Source organism: Manis pentadactyla, chromosome 9 (genome assembly GCF_030020395.1).
Source record: "Manis pentadactyla isolate mManPen7 chromosome 9, mManPen7.hap1, whole genome shotgun sequence".
Classification (NCBI taxonomy): Eukaryota; Metazoa; Chordata; class Mammalia; order Pholidota; family Manidae; genus Manis; species Manis pentadactyla.
Window position 1 is genome coordinate 32,337,209 of NC_080027.1, and position 25,628 is coordinate 32,362,836.

A 25,628-nucleotide genomic window follows, 5' to 3' on the forward strand; every position below is an offset into this window, starting at 1 on the left:
GGTATTTCTCTTTTGTGGCACTCTCCAACTCTCTAACCCATGTGCGGTGTAGAGCAAATGCACGGAGGAGCTCTGGATCTGACGCCTGTACAACCGCCCTGAGTCTAAAGAGTGGACCGTTCCTGCTGGCTGAAGTATGTCTTAAACAGTAGTATGAAATTGCGTTGCCAGAATGGTGCTGACACACATTTAGGTGGCTCTCGTACTGGACACAGGGTAAATCAGGGTTCTGAGCTACCAAAAGTCACTAGTGATCCTTGGGATTAAGTTGAGTGTGTGGGCCTATGCACTGGCTCTCACTGGTCTGTGTTCCACCTGGCCTCTAGTCTGTAAACCCCTGGCTTGTGAGGGTGGTGGCAGTTGTTCTTTACCCTGTTCTCTCTTGCCATTGACTCCAGGGAGACCACCCTTCCCTCTGCAGGTTCTGTACCTTGTGAGGCCTGTCTAAGGCCTTTTAAGACTGTTGTTCCACTGACCCATCTAATCAGCATCATCTATTGTTTCCAACTCTCAGTGACATTGTGCTCTCCAGGTTTTGGCTTAAGCCATGCTGATGGAGGAATGGACATTCCTTGCACAAGAAACCACTTTTCATGTTCCACCCATGGGCCTCTTGCCTATTCTTCCTGGTTGTGGCCAGGAGACCAGTTTAGGAATGTAGTAATTACAGACTAAAAAGTTCAAATGAAGACATGGTTGGAATATGTGTTCTGTGTTTATTTTATAAAAGTTCAAATGGTACATATGACCAGAAAATGAATTACTCACATTTTCCTGAATACTTAGGGTAAGACTTACATTGTTGGTAATCATTAATGAAGCATAGTATTAACCTTTGAGAGTCACCATTCTGTATTCAGTGACAGAATGGATGCAGCATCATGAGTAATGATATAATCAGCATTAAATAAATGGTATTAGGGAACTGTAGAGGCAAGATCTATATAGCTCAATACAAACAGGTTCTTGAGTCATGGCATTGTGAATGACTGCATTACTTGCCTTTAACACAGAGGGAGATATGAAATGAGCCAGCAGTGGCACATTTGACAGTAAGGAACATGAAGAGACTGTCCCTGAGGAAGTGAAGGTGCCTATATACTATGAAGAGTCTTCATATGCACTGACTGAACAATGAACATAGCTTTTCTCTATCCATTATTCTAAATCTTCATTAAATAAGAGATGAAGTTCCAGAAAAAGAGACAATAGATATAACCAAACACCATGGATAAACTTAATGAAACCCTGGTTAAACATCAATAACAATTACAAGATAATTTAGAGATAAGTAGAAAAATTTGAATATGGGCTGAATATTAGATGATATTGAAGAATTAGTATTATTTTTCTTTGGTGTGATAATGATATTGCTGTTATGTAGAGGAAAGTCTTTATTTTCAGGAAATTTATGTTGAAGTATTTAGTGTGAAATGTCATACCTGCAGCTTACTTTCAAATGGTTCAGCAAACTATACACACACACACACACACACACACACACACACACACACTGAAAAAAAAAATACATACCAAAAAAGCAAAATGTCAAAAATAATTCAATCTACATGGCATGTACAGATGCTGTATCATTTTATTATTTTTGACTTTTCTGTGTAAATTTTCAAAATATAAAAGTTAGAGAGGAGGAGAGAGCCAGTAGAGTGAGAAGGTAATGAAGATGGGTATAATTGACCAATAGCTCGAACAGAAGTTTAGCACTCCATAGGTGGGCATCATTTCCTGAGATTGGAGGAAAGAAGCAGTGGGTGAGTACAGATACAGACAAGTGGGTAGGAATGGGCATGGGAAGTTGAGGGAATACCAGGTGATCTCAATCTTCTTCACGAGCTAGGAGGCAAGGAGAGCAGCAGAGGTCGGTGGCATGTCCAATGAGGTAGTTGGGTAGTTGCTGTGAGGAATGGAAAAAGGACCTGACCAGATACATATAAAAGATTTCATATGGCACAGCTGAGCTGCTGCTACGGACTCCAAGGTCTAGAAGCTACCTCTCATTTTTGCTCCTTCAAGCTTATCTCCTGTAACAGAATTTACTGAATACTTATGAATTGTTTACTCTATTAGACCATGAGTTTCTTGAGTGAAGGGGCTCAACTTTAATTTTTGAGTTACCAGTACTTAGTATATAATGTCTGGTATATATGCATTCAATGAATACTTACCAAATAAAATAGTGAGTTTCACATTTAACTCTAAACAGTAAGTTTTTCTTGACCTTTCCTATCCCTAGCCCATAGATGTTGCTGGATTGATTTTTTACTATGCTCCCACAGCAACAGAAATGTTTACAATACCCATTAACAACCTCTATCAACTGCATTTACTTCATTGCATTGAAACTGTCTGCTCTATGACAATCTACTGTTCTTACCCAGTAGATGAACATCTTTTGAGATCAGTGAGCTCATAGATCTGTGTCACAAACTCAGCACAGAAGTTGGCCTAATATACAGCAGGCATTTTCTGAGCTGAGCTGAAAAATTAAGACATTAAGTTTTGGTATACTTTTTATTTGAATATACATGTGATCTTAACAAATACTCTTACAAGCAAAACTAACAATATTATCAAGTACAATCAACAATATAAAATAAAGTGCCAAAGAATCTTGATCAGAGTATTCAGGATAAAATACTGGGAAAAATAGTGGCTTCACATTTTAACAGGCACAATAGTACCTCTTTTCTATTTGCTTCTGTTCAAGTTTTCAAAATGGTATTAAGAATGCTTTCCATACCACCGGAGGCAAAAGTTTCCAAACAGACTTACCTTTAAAAGTCAGCTATTGGGTTTAGGTGACTTTTTATGAAAACAATTCAGGAGACCAAGTGCTTTTAGTTTCAGGTGAGGAAGGTGGAAGGCAAAATTTGACTTCTGAACAAGAATCAAGTCCTAAAACTAACTCTTTGGAAATCCAGCCTGAACGTGTATTCTTAGGAGTTTTTTGTTTTCTTACTACTGCTGTAAACATATTCTTTACATTTAACTCCTTAACTAAACATTTATCAGGTATTTGTTTAATGCACTTCAATTTCTTTCTTGGAAACTCTTTTTGATCAGGAGAATTACAGGCAGTTAGGCATTTCCTCAGACCCACGGCCTGGAATCCAAACATTCCCACTTTTCTTGTGGTAGGAGGGACCCAGTCATCAACATCAGTCTCAAGACACTCACCAGTGGGACAGTTGAAAACGTCTAGTTGTTTAATACCAGATATAATAGGACTTCTGGATTTCTGGCTGGGTGTTGTTCTATTTTTTGGACAGCTGGGGATAGCTTGCTGTGCGTCATTTTCAGAGGAAATCCTTATTTTTTTGTAGTTAGCATCAAAATCTGAATAAATGGCAGGCAAGTTTTTGAAAGCTCCTTTCATCCCATGAATTCTTGTTTGGTGGAATCCTGCAACTGGAGTTGACTGTGAACATGGAACAAAGTCTTGGCTTTCTTCAAAATCATATTCTGAATCAGACTGAAAATGAGGTGGAGAAGAGCATGTTCTTCGAGACATAGGGGCAGATATACTTTGCATAGACAATTTTTGTGAAGATTGGATGGAATTTTCAGAAAGTGATCTTGGTAAAAAATCAGATTCTGTATGACTTTCTACCAAAGATTTTTCCCACTGTAACAAAATATCCTGGGGTTTTTTGGTAATTTCTGTTGCGATGTCCACTTCTTTAGCATTATCATCAAAAAGATCAGCAGAAGCATCGTAGCTACCTTCTAGACCAGCAGAACAGTTCTGTGTTAAATTATTATTGATATGTCCATAAGGCATTTCTTTCAATGTGTTTGTACTTCTATTTGGAGTACTGCAAAGACTCTCTAAAGGATATGTCAGTTTCTTGCAAATTGTAAAACTGTTACCATCATTCTTTGGCCACCTATAATATTGTCTACTTTTCAAATTGCAAAGGTCAGAAACATCATTATACCTCCTAGAATGCAAAGTTTTCAACTTTTCACTCATTTCTGAAAGTGATTTTTCTCCACCTCCATTGGAATATTTGCTACTGAGACAAAAACAGTCACTCTCTGAAGTACTGCACTTAAGTGAAGTTTCAGCCCTACATGGTAGAATTCTGGCAGGCTCATGAGTAACTGTTGTTCCTAAACTTTTTGAAGATGGAAACAGAGCTGAGAGATAAACATTTGGTAGAAAATATTCAGAAACATCTCTTCCATTACTAGTTACACACACAGCCTCTGCTATGTTATCTGGTTGTGGTTCCTTTTGAACACTAGGACTTGGATTTGCTTCACAGTTTGAAAGGAAGCTATCTTTGTTAGAGTTTGCTATAACACTTGCTTGTGATGATCTCAGAGCTATAGATGATGTATGCAAGACTCCAGAAGTTCTCTGGGGAGTTACAGAAAACCTGCTGTGGTGTGCAGGTAACTTATTGATGTTATCTAGATGATGTTTTCTACTGCTGGCATCTGTCTGGGTTAGAGCACTCTCACTTTCAATAACTGCTAGAAACTTGTTTAGGCTTTCAGAGAATGGCAGATCATCCCAAATCTCAGGGTCACAGTCCTGTGAGCCACCAGCCATCTCTTCAAGTCTGAGCGATGAAGGTGGACAACAAATAGATTTCTCCTGAAGGCTAGGCGAGGTATCCAAACCATGATGCTGGTGACACGTTAGCTCATGTTGAGTATACCCATTTTTAATTTCTACAGCATTGTGGAAGGATCTTGAATTACTTGGTTCCAGGGGCTCTTGCATTTTCAAAGGGAAAAAATGAGAGTCAGTAACTCCAATGACATGACTGCTGTGAACTGCACTTGGCTGGTTAGCTTTTAAGCCATGTTCTTCCCCTGACTTTTGTGCTGTACTCTTTTTACTCATATATGAAACAAGACTCCACGGACTCTGAGTGGCATCATGGCAGCTACTGGAATCAGTGGCCTCTGCCAAGGAGATGCACTTTCTGTTCTGGTGAAGAGTACCAGTGGCTTTGCCTTGTTCAGAAGCTAAAAAATTATCATCATCCGTCAGTTGTGGAACAATGGAAGTGAGTTGAAGTGATAGCTGCCAGAATCTTGAAAAATTATCTCTGCCATGAGACTCATTAAAACAAGAACTTCTGTCAGGGCCACATATGCTGCTGAGATGACTATCTGTGTGTCCTAAAGCAAGCAAGTAGCTATTTGGTGCCTGGGAACCACTGTGAAGTTTCCTGAAATTGGAAAGCTGCAAAAGCTGATGGAAGTAGTCAATGACTGTGAAGCCCACAACACCTGGGTATGGTAGAACAATCTGGCTAGCTGTTAGTGCTCTAACTTCTCCCTTGTTAGCGCACTGGTATAAGAAGTTACTGGAATCTGAACCTTGTCCATGCTGGTTTTTGAAATTCTGTGAAAGAAGTACATGAACTTAAATTAGAATAAAAATTTCTTCCTTTGACTCATATATGCAACAGGCATTTAAAAGGTTAAAACAGATACAACTGTAACCCCTACCCTATAGTTTCAATTCCTCTAGTGTTATAGGCAGAGTAGCTAAAATAAGAGAAGTAAATCTTGGAGAAAAGATTATGCTTTCCAAAAGAAAAGAAAATATTAGAAAATGGTTTTAACATTTACTAGTGTTGGCACTTTTGGACAAATTAATCTCTCAGAGCCTTTGTTTCTCATTTATAAAATAAGGATAAAAATGAAGTATTATTGTATTAATAATAACACATGGAAAACTGGTCTTAGCAAAAAGTAGTTGCTTAATAAATAGTAGCTACTATTCTAATTCTCATTAGCTTCCATAAACTTTGAGTGTTTAAGGGAATGTTCTCACTTGTTAAAAAAAAGAAGAAAAGGAGAAAGACCATCTAAGACTTAAACAAAGAAAAGCTGTGTAGCTCCTGGTTTCTCCTTCACTTTGCGTTTTTCTCACTGTTCAGTTATGGATTGCTCTATTCCCCTTTTAGAGGCCCCGATTCCAGTGTGGACAAAATTTCCAAGTGTTCCCCGTAGCATAGATGAGAGAGAAAATGATTTTTCCTTCAGAGTCAGTACATTCTTACAACTTCTACAGTCACTATAACTAATTATTTAAGGCCATCCTTCCCATTTATTCTTAATAGTTATCAATACTCAAGATACTCTGCCTTCAATGTTAGTTCCTTCCTTCTCCCTTTACAGATGCTACAATTAAGAGCAAGAGTTGATGAAAGTTTTACTACAGAATTTGAAAAAAATTTGGAGAGGAAAACAAATACCAAGTATCAAAACAAAATGTCTAACAATCCTGAATTTATAAAAAATTAGATTTTTAGAGCTCTGAAAGCATTTGATCTGGGCTCTTCTGACTTTTGAGAGAAGTTGTGACATGTGCTTTAACAGATCACCTACACCCATTCTTACACAATATAAAATGTTTCTACAGTACCTTGAATTTATGACTCCTAAAAGCTATTTAGAAAATTCAGATCAGCTTATTAGAATGCAAATGTTAAGAGAATACTAGAAAGAAAGCTCGTCTCAATTACCGTCACTCCAAAAATAAAGCTTTGTCCAACAAAGCAAGTTTCGACTGCTTTAGTTAGTAAGTTCTGAGTTTCATCACTGTCCAGTGTTTCTGGAATTTTACTGGGATCCTGAATGTACCTTGATTGGAAAGAAAAAAAAATGTGAAGACAAAAGCTTTGAAATTTTAACTTGCCATAAAGTTAGAGGATACAATTAGTTTGAAAATGCAGCATAAACCTTTTGAGTGCATATAGAAAAAAAAAAGTGACATTAAAGAGCTAGGCATTTTGTTCCCTCTAGTTTCCTATGCCCAAAAGGACAAAAATGATCAAGTATGAAAAAAGCAGATGACGTCCTAGTGATCAGGCCCAGCAACTATTTTAAAAGCAGCAGTGGGAGTAGTTGTGGTATTGATAGCCCTTAGCAGAGGAAGTCCTTCCCCTTTCCTGGCAATTCAATTTGCTCTCAAGTACAAGGAGATAGAGATTTCTTCTGTCAAGTGATTAGGGGAGGAGGGTAAAGACTGAGGGGGAGAAAAAGGTTCAGGTGCTTATATATATCCTTACATTCTCAGGACATCTTAGGTCAAACTGTGCAGATGAAATTGCAAAGCAAGTGAGATAAATGACATTTCAACTTCTGATACCCAAATATTCCCTCAAATAGCCTCTTCTACCTCAAGGTATCTTAGCCATTTGAATGCTAATCTCAATTTGGATAATCCTTCAGTTTGAAACAATTTTACTTTCTTATTCTATTCTATATTTCTCTAACTTGGATTAGAGTTTTATAAATTAATATTATAATTACAGTTTAGATGGCTGAATAAAAGGGACCTGGCTTAACATCACCACAATATATACTTGAGAAATAAACATCTTTTCTCTTTCTCCCTTGATTATCTTCTGAAGGACCTAATGATTTGAGGTTGAGTGATATTTTTACTAAATGCACATTGCTTTAAAAACACATATCTTCTAATGCTATTGATGTACTAAAGGAATGGCTAAGAAAAAGAATGCTTTAAGTATTCTTACCTGTGCAAACCAGTGGCTGTAAGACCAAAAAATGCATCTAAACAGCTTCCAAATACAGTAATGCCAAATAATTGGTTTGATTCTGCAACTTTTAAGGAAAGTTTGTATCTGTAACTTGCATTTTCAGCTTTACCAGTAGAGCCACATTTTGGACAATTAGACCTGGAAAATGGGAGAAAACAAGTGTAGAAATGTTCACTGAATTTTTTTTCATATGATGGAAAACAAATTTGGTAAAAATTAAGTGTTAATCTGGTTCTCTTTCATACAATTAGTTTGAAAATGCAGTATTTATTATTTAAATACTGTGATGATTACTGTTACTTCTACTTAGTGTTTCCCTCCTTTCTAGTTGTTTGCAATGTCTTGTAACTCTGCTATCCATCTCTCATGTTCTTAATTTAAGGAAACTGACCCCTTAAAACATCTTAGGGTAATGGTTAATCCTACGATTTTGTTTTTCCTTCATGTCGCTAAGGATCTGGCTTAATAATGGGTGACAAAATGCAAATAGAAAACATTGTTAAATATAGTTAATTTTTATGGCTACCACAAAGCCACTAGGGGGAGCCTAAAATCCACAGCTTACAAAACACCTATTTTGAGCAAAGGTTAATCCTTCATGTAAGAAGTTACTGATTCATCATCATTAGACCTGTGCCAATTATTATTTTTTATTTGCCACACTGAAGCTGGATCTGTGCCAATCCATTTATATAATCTTAACCAAATCTGCTGGAATTTGTGTTATATTCTGGCTACAGAATAAAGTGAAAATAGTTGACTCACTGGGGTTAAAATCTCAACATGAAGCTCCAGTGACATCAACTATTTTAAAATATGTATTAGAACTTCTCTAAAGGTTATGTATTAGTAATGCATTCTGGTATAATGTAAAATGCTTAGCAAATCTCAGAAAAATTAATATGCATCAGCATTTTGCAGTTAACAAATCTTTTCAACTACTTTTCATTCTGATAGGTAAACAAGGCACTTACCGTACTTACAAACTGGGCAACTGGGTGTAATTTTTGCCCAAGGTGACAAAGTTAGTGAATTTTATGACCACACCCAAGGCCTTTGATTCCTAGCTGGAGGTTTTTTCCCGTATGGTGTCTTATGATAACTGTAAGAACAACAAGGCTAACAACGAACTATCCTGCAAATAGTATCACTGATAGCCTAACAAAAACTAGGTCTATTAGTATTAGTGTGTATACAAACTAATTATATATACTTTAACTAATATATATAATGAAGATGTAAGTTTTCTTTAATCCTTTTGGGAATAAGTCTGGGTTGAAATAAATGTTAGTATGGAGTAATACAGACCAGGGCTTCTCAAACTTCAATATGCACACAAATCACCTAGGGAACTTGTTAAAATGAGGGAGGATTCTGCTTAAGTCTGGGACAATGCTCAAGATTCCGCATTTCTAACAAGCTCCCAGGTGATGCCAATACAGCTGTTTCTCATTTTGAGAAGCAAGGGCAGCAACAACATATTCAAATCATAATCCCGATTTAACTTCTAGAGGCACCCCTGTTTTCCAAAATGTCACTTGTTACGGAATTGTAGTCTTCAAATTTTTTTGGTCTCAGGATGCTTTATACTCTTAAAAACTTTCGAGAACACCAAAGAGCTTTTGTCTATGTGGTTAATATACAACTAAATTTTAACTGAATATGAGAAATTAAATGAAAGTGAGTAATTGAGAAATCTAAAAAATATTAATTCATTAAAACAACAGACTCATTGCATGGTTAAAAAAAAACTTAATTTATGAAAATAATATGTGTTCCAAAATTTAAAAAGTTACTGAGAGCAGAGTGGCATTGTTTTACATTTGCAAATCTCTTTAGTGTCTGGCTTAATAAAGACAGCTGGATCCACATACCTCCTTCTTTGCTCAATCTGTTGTGACATTACATGTCCCTCCTAAGTTTACAGTCCCAGATTAAGTTGAATGTGTACAATGTAATGAAAAACACTTAAAAAATAAAAAGAATGTATCTCCAAGTCTTCACATACTATTCTCCTCCCTACAGGAGAAAACTATGACTGATGTGTGTGAAATTCAATTTTACTTGTTAAAGTAAATGATACAGACTTTTTGGGTGTTTGGGGGGAGTTTAGGTAGTCTCTGAATTATGATTCCCATGTTAAGATGGGAAAAGTTGGTGTTAGAGACAGATTTCTAGACTAAAGGGCCTAGGGGTCCCATTAAGTCATCTAGAAAGGCAACTTATATCTGTTTGGGTTGGGTGGGTAGTTCACCTGGATAATTAAGTCCCCTCAATTGTTCATAATTTTTGGAAGTACATATACATACACAAAATCATATATATGGTCATATATATAGTTTGGTTTTTCATCTGAGAAGGTTACCATGTTCCCATATAGAAGGACATATGTATGCATTTATATATATGAATATGATAATCTCAGATGAAGGGCCATTTTATACATTCTAAAAAATATTTTTGTCTATATCTTTATATCATGGAATCCCTTTTCAAATAAAATCTAACTTGGAACCCTATGTAAGGATGAGAATGGAGCTCTTGTTGAAACTAAATTGGGGGACCCCCAAGCCCTACCTACTAGTCAGCACTATTACTTCTCTAAGTCCTTTCTCCCTCTAAAAGCACCTCAATGGAGCGCTAAGGATCTGTAGAATATAATTTGAAAACCACCACTGCATTAATCTCGGAGGTTAAACAAATGAAAAAGTTAGCTGTATAAAACACAAAGCACCTATTTTGGTGGTTGTTGCTAAGGATTTGGGGTTCAGTCTTTACGGAGCAGTCATTTTTTATCTTCAGTGTCTTTAAAATCTTCTGCAAAGGCTAGAGTATGGAATCCCCATCCTAAACTTGCTGTGCTGCAGCAGTAGGAAATAAAAGTGAGGAATTTGTTTCCTTGCATTGGCTTACAACTGACTCCATGTAAGGAAAAAGGAAAGAAGAAATAACTGCAGAAAAGATAAGCACTGGAAATTATGGGAATAGATTTTCTTGTGTGTTGACAATGTACTATACATATAAAATAGGTTGTATTTCCAAGGACTGTTTCCACAGGCAAGGACCAAGTGCTGTGGGTTTTAGTACCTAAATGGCTCAGTCAGAGCTCTGGTTTCTTGAGGCATCTTAAGCTTTGGGAAAGAGAGGGGGAGATATCATTCTGGATACAAATTCCAGTGCTAATTTGGAGGTGATATAGTGATTATGAATGTAGATGGCAGCTACACTGTTTAGGCTTGACTATGTTTCTGCCACTAACTAGCTGGTTGTGTGATTTTTGGCAAGTTACTTAAACTTTCTAAGCTTTTTTTCTTTTGAAGACTGGTATTAACAATAGCATTCCCTCATAGGACTATGTATTAAAAGACATAAGTCTTACAAAGCTCCTAGCATAGTACCCAGTGCATGGTAAATATTCATTAATGTTACCTATTGTTATTACCAGTCTAAAGAGATACTTGGCAGTACTGTTCAACCTAATTTTGTGGCAGATTGTCTTTAAAAGAAAAGACTTGGGAAAAAACCTAGTTTTAAAAATATTTCACATCTATATATTACTGATTATGTATCACACAGTGTTCTAAGCATTTCATATATATTAACTCATTAGATCCTTACAACAACCCTAGAGGCAGATAGTACTCTCTGCATTTTGAGGCCCAGATAATTTAAGTGACTTACCCAAGGCCACACAGCTTTAAGTGGCAATGTTGGGAACCTGGCTTCCAAAAAGGGAGGCAGTTTGTCTCTAGACAATTATGCTTTTTAATCACCATGTTATACTGCGATAGGTAAAGTATACTTAGATTTGTATTTTATATAAATAGATTTGTATTTCCATTTTAGAAATCCTAATATATGTCATGTATGGTCATTATCTGTAACTTTGTGGGTATTATTATCCCACTTTAAAGTGAGTAGATTCACAGAAGTATCTTGCCATAGATCATACAACTATCAAGTGTCAGAGCCTATCTGCAACCCGGCTAGGATCTCTGAAGCTTGAAATAGCTCCATTATATCACACAATTCTTCTAAGAATGGATCCTGATCAAAGGTAAATAGCCCGAGTTTTAGTTTTTTCATATAGAAAGGAACCTGAAAATGGGTGATCAAAGTTCAGACTCGAGACACTATCATACTGTCATTTACTCATTCATTTAACAAACATCTGTTGCGTTTTCTGTGAACTGGATCCTAGGCTGTACATTTAATGATGAATAGCAAAAACAGAGTCTCTCAGAGTTCACAAATGAGTTACTTGGGAGAATGGCTTAATAAGGAACAATGATAACTACTGGAAGGATGACTTAGGGTCTAGATGTGGGCTCAGGTGCCAATTCCTCTCCATTCAATGCTAACTAGACAAAAAAGACTAGTTAAGAATATTGCTGGCATAATTACTCTTCCTCATACACCATGAGGTAGTTACATATATCCTTATCCTCCCTCTCCTCTGGCAGAGAGAAAGTATTCTTAAAGAACACCAACCCTAATCCCTCTTTTGTACTCTATCAAGATCAGAGAAGAATCGTAGGCTTTCAGCTATACCTGGCCTGCATCTCAGTATCATAACATAGTAGTATGTGCAAACACTATCCAAGCCTCTGGAGGCTACAGAGAGTACTATGAAGTCCTTGTTCTCAAGAAGTTTTATTTATTTAAAAAATAAGCTAGGGATCAGGCAAAAATAAGCAAACAATCAACAAAAAACCCCTATACTATACCAGGGCTAGCCCAGAAATGGATTGTGGTTTTCTAACAGGATAGGGACTTACTTCCCTCTAGCAACAGAGGACTACTAGCCAATTCTACTCCAGGACTTACAGAATAACCAACCCGAAAGAGCCTTATGTCCTGGTGTGGCGAACTTAATCCTTACTCGTCCTCTAGCCATGGGGAATCTACAGCAGACACTTGAATTTCCTCTCATGCTTACAGGCTTTACTTTTACCTTTTGGAGATGAGAATTACCCGAGAGAAGCACTTTTGACATGAAGGATATATAAAACTTGAATTCTGGAGAGCAAGAACTGAGGCAAGAAGAAATTTTCTTCTTCCATTCATGTGTTCTCACTGTGGCCTGCAAAACAAAAAGCCATGGGGATGACTGGCCAGTCTTTAATTGTAGGTACATAATTCATTTCTTAGGAAAACCATTTAACCTCCATTACAAAGTCAACAGATGTTTTTTGCAGTGTTAATGTACTGGAAAACTAGTTCTCTTTTTCTGCTCAATTAAATGTTTTAATAGGAAAATAAGATTTAAAACACAGTAGCTCAAATAAATATTCTGTTTTTGAATAATGCTCCATCTTCAAGAAAGACATTTAGCTTGTTTCACATCTTTATCAATAGAATTTGTTTCTACCATCAATAGGAATGAACTTACATGAATCTTTTAAAGAACTTAAATTGGTGGGTAATGGCTCTTTTTAGCTGAGAAAATCACTTCATTGGATTTCAGTGTGCACATTTTTATACAGCTTGAAGAGAAAAAAAAAACTCAGGTTCTGCAAACAGAAAAATCAAAATGTTACAAGGTCAGAGTTCAAAGTGCTTCAGATCCTTATGTGAAAAACATCAGAGAAGTAAAGCAATAATACCAATGTATTGCTTTCATACTTTCTTTTTAAAAGTTCAATTGTTGGTTTATCAAAATTTTAAAAATAGATCTTATTTATAGCATAATATAAATATTCTGAAATGAAAGTCTGTGTACATGTTCAACAATCTTTTAGGTATGGCTTTTCCTAAGGATGGTCAAAATTTAGAAGTGTGGTAACTACAGAAGGGAGATCTTATTAATCAAAACAGTATTTCTGTGAAAATAAAATCTTGCTACCTAGAGTAGTAAGATAGAAACTTGTAAAAATGAAAGATAAATGGAATTACTGATTTCTATGTTACTAAAGGGAAGATAGAGAAAGTAAAAAAATTAATCCTGCCTAATTCTCTGTTGTTATCCTTGTTATGGGACCCTTAGGTATACATGATTAGTAAGGTTCTACCAAAAGCACATATGTATTCCTAGATTTGGTTATCATCTTAGGCTACATGGCAATCTCTAAGGACAAGGAAGATTAGGTGGTATAGGATACAAAGGGAAGGCAGAAAGAAAGATCACTGAACACATTATTAGTGCTACTAACCTCAGGTTCCCTAATAACCCAAAAAGTGATGAATGTGTGCCAGCAAAGGCATCTTCCCTCTACACATCCTCTAAAAAGTCCAATTTGGGGGAGGGTGTAATATGGTGGTACATCTACCTCTGCACTAGGGGACATATATCTGGGCTAAGCTCCCTTCAGAGAAAATGTTACTTGCTTAAAATTCTGCTTATGAAGCCTCAGTTCCCTACAGTAGCCTTTGAGGCCCTAGGTCATCTACCCCACCTTCCTGACCTTCCCTTGTACCACTCTCCCCCTTAGTCACTGTACTTCAAGCCATGCTTCTCAAATACCCTAAATGGTATCTCTTCTTGGGCTTTTGTGCTTACCTTTCTCTTTGTCTAGAATACCTTAGTTCTTCAAATACCTGGCTCATTCTCATCCTTCAGTCTTTAATGTTACCCCCCAAGAAGGCCCCACTTTAATTTCAAGTAGACACCCATTTCCTCATAGTTTCTATATTACCCATCTTATTCCTTCATGGTACTAACCATGTTCACTATATATGAAACCATGAAAATGCATCATATATCACGTAATATATACATTTACTTATTTCTTCTACCCCCACTAATCTGAAAGTTTCATGAAGACAGGAACCTAATCTATCTTGTGCTGTATTATTCAGTGCTCAGGAGAAGTAAGTTTTCAATAAATATTCATTGAACACATGAAAAACCATAAGCAGAATCTTGCAATTTAAGAAAAAAATTTTTAAGAGTAGGTATATGCCACACAATAGGATTTTCATTTTTCATTTAATGCCCCCTTAAAAAGACCTTTCTCTATAGGATGGCTTTTCTTCTTTTTCTAAATCTTATACTACTGTACTTTGTTAGTCCTACTATTTGTTTTGTCTAGTTTATTTTGTATTTGATTTTATTCTCCCTCATGTGTTTCCATGATTCTTTTCCTTGTTCTTTATGTACTAGTAATTTATGCTAAATGGCGCACAAAAAAGTAATCTGAGCTGTGTTCTTTGTTCTCCTCCGTACTCCCAAACACTGCCTGCCATAGTATGTTTCACATTTCTGTGCCTTTGGGGTTTTTTTTCCCACTCTTCCTTCCATCTAAAATGTTCTTTCACTCTCTTGGCTAATGTTTATTTTTTTTTAAGATTCTTTTCAGGGGTCTTCTCCAGGAAGCTTTCTTTTCCAGGTTTTCCCTACTTTTTATCACTTATCATATTACAGTGAATTGATCTGTTCAATGTTTTTTTTCTGGAGCCAGGGTAAGATTGTAAAGGGACCATCTCTTTATATCCCCAGTGCCAAGCTCAAAACTGTCAATCTGAACTTCAGCTATTAATTTTTCCTGATTTCTCACTTTCCTTTTCCTAAGCCAGTTTTGCTATATACTATTAAACATAAAGCAATTCTACCACATAGCAAAATAATCTTATACTTGCATATAAAGTGCAGAGTAGTTTCATATATAGTATCTTAATTAGAACTTATTTTAATCATTATTTACATTTATCCTCATTCTAATTTTTTTCTTCAATTTGGTCATATTACAAGCAGAAACTGTCTTCTTTAGGGCTCTAAAATAGATTTTTATATTGTACCAAAACTATATGGATGTTTATCAAATCATTCTTTACAAAATTATCAAATTTTAGGAAATGGATTAAACATGAAACAGGACTAGGACACTGTGCTAAGTGTGGGGGACACAATGAAAAAGAAGACACTTCCTGCTGTAAAGTGTTTACTGTCTAATTGAGCACACAACTCACCAATAAGCGAACTTAAACTAAAAAAAAAAAACCCCAAAAACTTAAATGAGGAAGAATATTTGGGGATTAATTTCTAAATTGTGCAAGCACTAATTGTCATATTTTTAAAGAAAGGTTGGTTAAATTGTCTTTATTTAGGGGTTTATTGCCCTCTAGTGGAACAAGTAAGTTATGTAGAAAACTATAACAATGGCGAATTTGGGAACTGAAATGAAGGTCATTAAACTAATTTAATTATTTGTGTTTATCTGTAAATCCCAGCAAACGGCAAAAAGACTTTCCATCATTGTTTGGTGGACAAAAATGCAATTAGGTTCTTTCAGGCTGTTACTGTTAGTTATTCCCTATGGTACTTGTTACCTACTTTATTTTCTCTCTCTCTCTCCCTACTGCCTGACTTGCACTATGGTGAATTCGTGTTTGATGAATAGATGAAGGAGGCACCAGGAATGGGTAAATACTGAAGTTAGGAAAACGTGGTGACAGACTTGGGAACAACTTCACATGTAGTATCTCCTGGAATTTATCTTTCTTCTGTATTTTATTGGGAAGGATGGTGATTTCTTTCAGCTCCATCAGTCAGCAAACCATATTCCAATTAGTAAGCTCAATATATTTACTTATTAATCAGTTATTTTCTGTGCAGCTGTTAAATAGCAGGTGTTGGGTATAAGTGATGGACAACATAGATAAGTCCTTACCTGGTCACTAGACTTACAGTCTAGTGCAAGAGATAGGTATTAAACTGATAATCACACAAAAAATTTAACTGAAATAGCAAGTCCTATGAAAGAAATGTCATAATGCCACAAGGATACAGTTCAAGGGGACTGATCTAGTCTTAGCTTGGGATGGAGAGAGGAGGATAGTTAGAAAAATACAAAATCTTTTTTCGAAAAGTATTTTCTTTGAGTTGTCAGATTAAAGGGAATTTTTATTTCCTATATATATATTTAAAACATTTTCTACATGTATTACTTTTATAATTAGAAAAATCAAATATAATGAAAATGTTAGGTAGGGAACTTGGCAATAACATACAAAGAAAACCTTGGATCTCAGTCTCTCACACATACATGTAGAAACAAGGAGGCTGAGATGGAGAGAGAGGGAGAAGAGGATAAATGTTAGGGTAGGTCGATGGGAGCTCATTTAGGGCCTCTGTTGGCTTTTTTTCCCCGAAGGCCCAGAGACTGCCCAAGTCAAAGTCCGGTAAGGAAGATTCTGATAGACTTAAACTAATTAAAATATGTGGGCTCCAGATGGACACATTATAGTACATTTTTAATTTAACATGGAATACTTCTTTCTCTCTTTCTAGTTAAGCCATATGGGGAGCTAAATCATAACCCAATGAGGCTTTGTTAATTTACCATGAAATATTACCATCATAAGGAAGGGACACATCTTAAGCCCTTATTTTCCTTTGGGTATAACTACATGTTAAGCCAAATTATAAACAGAAAGTTGTTTGAAGAAGGGACATTAGGTGAAGTGCTTAATGGGAACGGGTTAATAATATGCATCTTTGTCACACTAAATAGTTTGTCAATGGACCCAGACATATGAGCTCATTTGATCACCACCTCTGCCTTCTATTTTCATATTACCCAGTGGCTGTCAAACTTTAGCATGCATCAATATCACCTGGAGGCTTGATAAAACTGATTTTCAGGCCCAACTTCAGAGATTGATTCAGTAAGTCTGGGATGAGGGCCCAAGAATTTGCATGTCTTATGTTGCCCACAGTTGAAAACCACTGCCCTTCCCATGGGGGCTGTCTGATGGTGAACAACACTTGTGATTAATGTGGTTATTGTTAATTCATGAAGCCTGAGAGCATTTCAGTCTCTTTTAGATTACTTTATATAATTTTGCTTTAATCTATTATCTGGTGACCGTTTGTCTTGACTCCCCCATTACCAAGTTCTCATAAGGCACCCTAATAGTCTGAAAAACCATGCCTATATATGCATACACACCAACACACATTTTTTTCTCCTTTGGGCTCTATCAGGAAATCTAGAATAACAGGGCTAGACTAGAAAATCTAGAATAACTCTTATTAAAAGTCAAGAAGCAGGTGAAGTCAGCTCTGAAATTCATGCCTTCTGATGAGATGCTCACCAGTATCCAGTACATTACATTGTTGGCTCAAGCTTTACACTTAACTATTTGTATATGCTCGACGCTGTGGCCAATGGATGAAATCATCCCTTCAAAAAACTAGTTCCCAGTTCTAATGACACAGGAAAAAGAGGTAAGACTGACTTCTTCCTTTCTTCATTCCTCCCAAACTATTCTTGCTTGTTGTGCAAGAAAACATTTGCCATCTTGTTCTCAAAAATCCAGTTTCATATTTTACAGGTCAAAAGGCCTCTGCTATGGGAAAGGTGGCTATTTTCAGTTGTTTTCTTAAAACTTTGTAATGGTCTCTAAGAGCACACACTTTGCCTAAGTTTTCTAAAGGCAGTCATAAAATAAGTCCCTGAAAAATGATTTACTGACATTAACATGAAGATTCTATAAAGGGAAGAGAAAAGCAAGCAGAAGATAGAAAATTAAACAAAAACAAAGAGACAAAACTTTTGTTTGGAGAAACACTGGTGAAAATCTTTTAAAGACATAACCCAGGAAAATCTTAGTGAGTTCAACACAGTTTGACCACTGTATTTATGATAGGTAAAGTATTATTCTGAGGATGAGGGAGGGGACAGGGTTACAGATAGAAATAGGCTCTAGTGTTCAAGGAATTTATAATCTATTGGATAGAATAGACAATAACTAACAATGAAGTGACACAAAAGTACATACACAATATTTGCAAGCTCCATATACCTCAGATGCATATCTGAAGGCCCACTGTATGTGGAGGTCTCATGGATATCTCAAGGCTTAATAGGTTAAAAAAAGGCTGAATTCTTAGTTTCCTCTCAAAACACTTTACTTGGAAGTTTCTCCATTTTAGTAAATGGCACTCTTCTCTAACCAGTACCTCAGATTTTCAGAAGTCATCTTTCATACCTGTCTTTCCCTCCAGTACCACATTACACCCACCAGAATGTCCTCCAACCTATTACCACATATAAAAACTATCATTCATTTTCCCCCATATAATCTGTCACCACCTTGATTCAAACCACTAATCAGCTTCTGCTTCTGCTGCTAAATTAGCCTAACTGTGAGATCTAACTCCTGCCCTTCTCTCCAGACTTAGCTCATACAACTGTCCTGAGAATGTTCCTGCAACACTGGTCTTTTCTTAGGTCTGTTCTTAGGTTCCTTAACAGTTACGATGCCAACCTCTTTCCTGCTCAGGGTCTTTGCACAACCTACTCACTGTAGAATGTTCTTCCTTTTCTCTGTTGCATGGCTGGATCATTCTCATCTTTTAGGTCTCAATTTAAATGTCAGCTCTTCAGAGGCCTTCTCAGACCAACATAACTCAGGTAGGTTCCCCTGTTATTCCCAAGTCCAACCATAAAACATTTAGGCTCCATTAGGACAGGAATCTATCTTATGCATAATTGTAATCCCAGTTCCTAACAGTTCTTGGCATAGAGCAGAGCGGCACTTAAACACTATCTGCAGAATGAATAACTAGTGAGTGCTTTGTGACACAATTTTTCAGGGTCAGGAAAGGCTTCCTGACTTAGAAGACTTTATAAACTGATAAAGAAGGAATGATTAAGAATTAGCCAGGTTGGCTGCTGCATGGTTAGAAGAGGTCTGGCGGTGGGTGAGGATGGTGCATTTAAGGAATTTAAAGACATTCCATATGGCTGAAGCCTAGGGCTAGAGTGGTGAAAAACAAAGCTGGAGAGGTAGGCCCAAGCTAGACGGGGAAGGGCTCTGTGAGCCATATTAAGGAGTTTAAACTTAAAGCTGAGGGCAAATAGGAGCGACAGAAAGATTTTAAATGGGTGTGTGTGTGTGCTCTGATTAGATTTGAGCTTCATTAGTCTGGCAATGTGGAGACTGGACTGGAAGGTAACAAGATTGAAAGTAAGAGATCCAGCTGCGAGGCTATCGACTTAGCTAAGTAAGTAACAACAGTCATGGTGCTGAAACAAAGTAATGAGGGTAAAAGTGGCGAGAAGGGCCGGATTTAGGTATTCAAGAGGCTGGTATAGCTGGCTGGGTGTGAGATAAGGAAAGAGTCTAGAAAACGATTTCAAGTTTGAACACCCCACTCAGTTAAGCAGTTTTCCCTCTGGGCCATCAAAGCAGGTTGGAAAAGATCCCTTTTCAAGCAAGTATTACTGGGAATAGCAGCCAGAATGTCACTGGGCACCTCAAAAGGTGGTGTAGCACTTTTTCCTCGCTGTATTCCCAGTTCCAGACGCTCCCCCGCATCTAGCTCGATGGCCCAGTAGATGCTCAATAAACGCTCGCTGAGCGACTACAACCGCACTAAAACCAAATTGGCCTTTTTATTCTTTTACCCTCACGACCGCCCTTTCATAGAAGACTCTAAATCCTGAAAAAATCCTGAATCTCATTCATTACGACGTTAAGGGCTTCATTAGAACTAGTCTCCTACCTTGCACTCCCCGAAAACCTCTTCAAGCAACTCCTTACCTGAGAAGAACGGGAACCTGCCCGGGCAACACTCAGTGATTCGGCGACGAACCAAGCGTCTTCCAATCAAATCTCCCGCGTCCCCTTCCGCCGGAAGTGACGCTTGGTCGTGTTTCCTCAGAGCCAATGAGAACAAAGCTCTGCCGAGGGCGGAGATTAACCACGAGATCCCGTGAGCCTGTGGGAACTACCATTTTCATCTAACTGGGGGTAGAGAGTGGGTGTGAGGGATGTCCTTCCCCCTGTGGAACCGTAGTACAGTATGTAAAGTTGATTCTGGGCCCGCGCTGAGCCAGCTGAGCGTCGGGATCCCGGGAAGGACCGGGAGCAGGCGGGGGCTCAGCGGGGTGACTGGGAGGAGTGGAAGCTGGGTGAAGGGGGTTGCCGGAGCCGCGGACACAGGAGGGGGTTCTCCCTGAGCAAAGCGACCAGGCCCGAGGGCGGGGAAGGGAGGAAGGGAGGCGGGGCCTGAAGTGGGCTACCGGGAGCAGGTGCGGGCCCGGGGGCTAGGTGAGCCCCGAGCAACCTCCCTTAGGGGACGGGTTGTGTGGGCAACACGGTTTTGGAGCGACCCACGGACAGAGTACCACAGGAAGGTAGGCGGACAGAATGGAGGTGGCGGGCACGCAGCCAGGAGGAGCGGCCTGCGAAATCCTGCTCCACTTCCTCCTGTCTTAGTAACCCAGTACAAGTCCGTGCACCTCTCCGAGCGTCAGTTCCTCATCTATAAACGGGAGTAACAATCATAACACCATGCACAAGACTGCTGTGATGTTTCAGTTCGCTGAGATGGTGTGTGTGCCATTATGCCTAGTGATACAGACATGCAGTGAATGACCAATACATTGTCATGGTAGCTAGTTTTAATACCATTATGTGGGATTCGGGGAGGCGAGCAGGTGGAACTGAGACGGTCAGGGTTTGACGGTGACGATAAAGGCAGGTTTATAGGGGGACCAGGCAGAAAGGTGGGTTTGGGAGGCGTGTAGTTAAGGATGGTATTCGGCGGTCAGGCAGGAGGGAGCCCTAGGATAAGGGCAGGCTTGAAGTCAGACCGCAATGAAGTGGACTCTATAGAGCCGACGGCACGAGAGAGATGAAATGTGGCGGCACCCTCTGGGATGGGGACGCGGGCTGAGTGGCTTGAGTGGTTCGGTATTGCTGAGGGTGGGGTACTTTTGAGTTTCCCGGGGAGGAGCCTGTCTGCAGCGGGCGGAGCTGCGGGTTGGGCTCGTCTTAGGCTGCTCTTGTCTGCAGGACTTGCTCCCAGCCGCCCGGCCGCCGCCAGTCTAAGCCATGGGGCGCCGCGCCCTCCTGCTCCTGTTCTTGGCTTTCCTGACGCCTGGGGCTACCATTCCCGTACCGCCGGCCCTGAGGGCTCTCAGCAGCCTGCACTTGACTACTACCTCCACTTCCCGCCGCCCTGTAGCAGTGGAGTACTCAGTTCACTACATCCAACAGAAGGTAAGGCAGAGTGCAGGACTGGTGGGGAGGACTGGAGCTTCACGGTCCTCGGCCCTACCGAAGGGACCCCAGGCATCAGAGCTTACCCGGAATTTCAAACTCCTTAATGCCTAGGGCATCTTTTTCTCAGACAACTCACTTCAATTAATTCTATGCTATAGTTTCCTCATTTGTAAATTGAGAGGTTTGGACATGGACCAGTGTGTTTCATACTTCACTGAGGAAAATTAAGGGCTCTTTGGGGAGCTGTCTTAGAGGAATGGTGGGTGAAGTGGAGGCTGTTAGGGTGCTGTATAGTACCCCCTTTCTCCCTGACCTCCTTCAGCCCTAATTTAATGTTTTGCTTTGGTTTTTATACTGGGATTTTGTATATGAGTATTTGCAGAGTTCCATTGCTAAAGTAAGATTGAAGTGATGCTATTGGAATAAGGATTTCTAAAATCCCTTTAGGAGTGATGAAAAAGAGAACTAGGGGAGAATGAAAGTGTAGAAGAAACCAAGTGATCTTTTAGCTCCTGATTTATAATCTTTCATTGTAGATTGCTTTCTTGACCTTCCCTCTGTAGAAATACAATTTAAGTCCAGTTCTTTTGCCGGCTTGGTGATTGGCAAAATCTGTTCAGCTTTACTCAGCCACCTTTTTCTGCTCTTTGGCTTAACTTTACTTTATATTTTAGGATAGAGATTCCAAATGTATATTTATTACCATAATAATAATTCCCTTACATTAACTCCAATTGAGTTTTATTTCAATTTTTGAGGAAAACTATTACATATGTATTTATTGCATAATATGGTAGTTACTAACTTCTGGATCATGGATTTTTTTGTTGGGACTGCGTGTGTATGTATAAACTCAATTTTTAATATTTTTAGTTAGGGCACATGAAATGCTTTTATGCCTTTTAATAATGAACATTATTGTTATAACTATAAAGCTCAGTTTTCATTCATTTTTTAAAATTTTTACCAAACTTTATAATTGTTTTCTTTATCTGTGGTTCTATCTGTCCAGTTTACCAGGCTCTTCCCAGTTGTCCTTATATGTACAAACACCGTGAATGGTTTCAGTAAAAAGGGTTATCCCATGGCCCTGTCCCTTGCCTGCTTAGAAATCCTTCATAACTCTGATTACTTGCATGATAAAGATCAGACTCCTTGGCATTGTTCCTCACCTCATAATCCCAGCTGGCCCTTCCAACTTCATATCCTGCCATAAGGACCCCCACTCCCCAACACACACATACACTTCTATCAACATAGAACATAGACTCAGTGGAACATTACTATGGGAGAAATTTGTCTGGAATACCATTCCTCTTCTCCACTCATTAAATTCATATCCCTGTCCAAGCTGAAATGTTATCTCCTCTGTGAAATCTTGACTTCAGAGCAACTTTTTTCGTTCCGCACTCTTAATATCCTCCAGCCTAGATAACACTCTCCAGTACCCTGAAATGCCCATTAAAGTATAAAATAAATATTTGTTGAGGGGACTGAATGAATGATGATCCAAAGAAAGCCTAAACAAACTCTACCGTCATTTAATTGATGCAAATCATTTTTTTACTTGCTTTTCCATTTATCTTTTATTTCTGTTTTTATCAGTTGTTTTTCCTTTTCTTTCAAAGTCTTCAAATTTTATTTAGTAGGAGTATTTGATTTCTTTTATCCAAAATAACCACGTCAGGAGTCCAGACAAAGGATAGTATATCACTTGGGCACATCAAGGCTCTGGGTACATGTGTGATGCCAGTGTGGTAAAGAGCTCTGGGATGCATGGCTTGTTACAAGGTTTCCCTGCTTTTCATTACCTTCCACCTCTGCCCTACGCTCTCAGACAAGACTGTGAGTCCTGAGGGCATTTTACCATGTGATGTAGTGGGAAAAAAAGAGTGGGTCTCTTCAAGCCATCATTTTCTTCAGTGACACATATGGAGGCAATATCTACTTTGTCAGTAAAGCTTTGCTACAGAAACAAAACCAATAGAATGTGTCTGTATGTGTATGTGTATCTCTCCTTACATAGAGAGAAATTGATTTATTATAAAAGGTAAATCTGCTTTACTCAAAGTCACTGATTTACATACTAATCCTCCAAAAAACACCTTCACAGAAACATCCAAAATGTATGACCAAATATCTGGGTGCCATGGCCCAGCCAAGTTGATGTGTAAAATTAACCGTGACATCTACCAAGTTTGTTGTGAGGTTTACATATGGTAACACATGAAAACTCATGCACAATGCCTGGAACATGGTAGGAACTCAAGGAACAGTAGAGTAAATGCTGGTTCCTTCTTCATTCTGTCCCAAAACCACACTCTCCATAGTGTTATACATTTCAGATAGTTCCAGATACAAGACAGTTGTGGTAATACCTCTTCTAGGAACCTAATGGTCAGTTATCTATACTCAACTATTCCTATTTAACTACTGACCAATGTTATGTTAGAACTCTGCATCTTGGCCCAGCATTGAGCTCATGGCCAGTGACTCCTGTAGGGCCTTCCTCCAGCTCCTTCCTTGTCTACTGTGAAGGAGTACATCAGTGGGCTAAGCTGTTTTAATTTATGTACATTCGTTATAGCTCTACTTTCAGTTCCTTTCTTAGCTTCCTCTTTTCCACTTTTGTCACAGTGGCCCTGATGTCTAGTAAAATGTCGCAGCATCAGGCCCTTAGAAGAGCCGATTGCTCTTTCTCCTCCTCCTCTTTTAATTTTTCCCTTCTTTTCCTCTTCTTATTGGTTCATTTATTGATGGCATTCTCCATAGACCTGGAGGATACTATCACAAATATGTGAATTCTGAACTGATTTCTCTTTGTGCTCACAGAGTCATTGTCAGAAGGGGTCTTAGGGATCAGGTAGTCCATCCCTTGGTTATGATGAATTGACCGTCACTGAACTTGTGGAGGGTCAGAAACTTAATAGAACTTGAATACCATACAGGTTTGAGGAGGAATTCTGTTTCTGCCACTGTTGAAGTAAGTTCAGACAGGTTACTCTGAGTTTCCATTTTTATAATTAGCAAAATGGGGATAATTATATTATCCATCTCACAGATTTGTTGTGAAATGAGCTAGTATGTGTAAAATGCTTATTTACAGTTTATGTAACTTGGTAAAAATTCAATAAATGGTAAGTATTATTTTTTTATTTTATCTTGCAGTTTCTTAATTGGGTGCATGACTTTAATTAACTCCCTTTCCACACATAATAAAATATTAAAATCATCCCTTATTATACCTAAAATGGTTATTTGGGAAAATAGGAAAATCTGTGAGAATTCTGTTGCATAAAGAGAAATTGTATCTTTTTATCAGTGGGATATAATTTAATATACTTGTAAATAAGGAAAAGAAATTAACTTTTTTCCTTGCTTGAAATCATTTTCTTTCAAACAAGACTGATACATAAAGACATCTGAAGCTATTTCTATTTGTTTTTTCCTATGCTATTTGAGTTTTGGTATATTGTAGAGGGGAGAATATAATAATGTATCCTTTTAAGGTTTTTGCAATATTTTCTTGATAATGCTAAATCTAACACTGTCTTTCTAATAGCTGAGTTTTGGATGTTTTACTACTTAATACTAAAATGTTATTTCAGTAACAATTTATTTTAGGTTCTGCACTGTCATGTTTTATCTCTCTGCCAAAGTCCCATTGCAGAGACTTTGTGCTTTAGGCACTTAAAACATTTTCAAAGTTTGGGTTCTAGTATCAGCTCTGCCACTAACTTGTGTTAAAACCTTGGGAAACTTGCTTTACTCTAGATATCAGTATAAGATCTCTTATATAAAATAAGAGGATTGGATCTGCTGATCTCTGATGATCTATAATTCTACTCACTGAGGGCCTCTTATCTGTAGGGCTCTGTAGTAGGAGCAGTGGAGATAGGAATACAAGTTCTGTTTTGTGCCCTACCATTAATTTCCTTTGATAAATTAGACCTAAACAATTTTTTCATTTTAACTTTGAATTAGATACAGACTCTTAATCATCTAAAGTGTTTTTAAAACAAAAAACAACAGTTCTACCACTAAGACAATATTTATGACATAGAGCATTGTATCTATGTCTGTGTTTTTAAAGTTTGCTTGATTATGAGTGGATTGGAGAAT

The 25,628-nt window shown here is 38.0% G+C and overlaps 2 protein-coding genes across 6 annotated transcripts in view; one reads left to right on the forward strand and one right to left on the reverse strand.

Moving 5' to 3' along the window:
• Window positions 1-2,206: 2,206 nt before the first annotated feature.
• On the reverse strand, window positions 2,207-13,095 carry DDIAS (DNA damage induced apoptosis suppressor). Its single transcript, XM_036895503.2, has 5 exons — window positions 12,943-13,095; window positions 12,505-12,633; window positions 7,527-7,688; window positions 6,510-6,627; window positions 2,207-5,380 (listed from the first exon to the last, which is right to left on the reverse strand). The coding sequence occupies exons 2-5, from the start codon at window positions 12,615-12,617 to the stop codon at window positions 2,825-2,827; spliced, it is 2,949 nt and encodes a 982-aa protein (XP_036751398.2). The 5' UTR covers window positions 12,618-12,633; window positions 12,943-13,095; the 3' UTR covers window positions 2,207-2,824.
• Window positions 13,096-20,207: 7,112 nt separating this feature from the next.
• Window positions 20,208-25,628, forward strand: part of PRCP (prolylcarboxypeptidase) — a 66,554-nt gene continuing 61,133 nt past the window's right edge. Inside the window, exons 1-3 of one of the 5 annotated variants that reach the window (XM_036895452.2) lie at window positions 20,225-20,299; window positions 20,718-20,831; window positions 21,297-21,503. In XM_036895452.2, coding sequence (XP_036751347.1) covers window positions 21,336-21,503 — 168 coding nt within the window. In that variant the 5' untranslated portion in view covers window positions 20,225-20,299; window positions 20,718-20,831; window positions 21,297-21,335. Of the gene's footprint in view, window positions 20,387-20,434; window positions 20,636-20,717; window positions 20,832-21,296; window positions 21,504-25,628 lie in introns of those variants that run through there. The other 4 variants (XM_036895453.2, XM_036895451.2, XM_036895455.2 and 1 more) reach the window with 4 other exon arrangements.

Coding starts and splice junctions, on each gene's coding strand:
- DDIAS (XM_036895503.2), bottom strand. CDS start 12,617: ATGAATGGAAGAAGAAAATTTCTTCTTGCCTCAGTTCTTGCTCTCCAG. Junction 7,689..12,504: donor GTAATTCTCATCTCCAAAAG/GTAAAAGTAAAG, acceptor CCCATTTTCCAG/GTCTAATTGTCCAAAATGTG. Junction 5,381..6,509: donor GCTTTATTTTTGGAGTGACG/GTAATTGAGACG, acceptor CTTCTTTCACAG/AATTTCAAAAACCAGCATGG.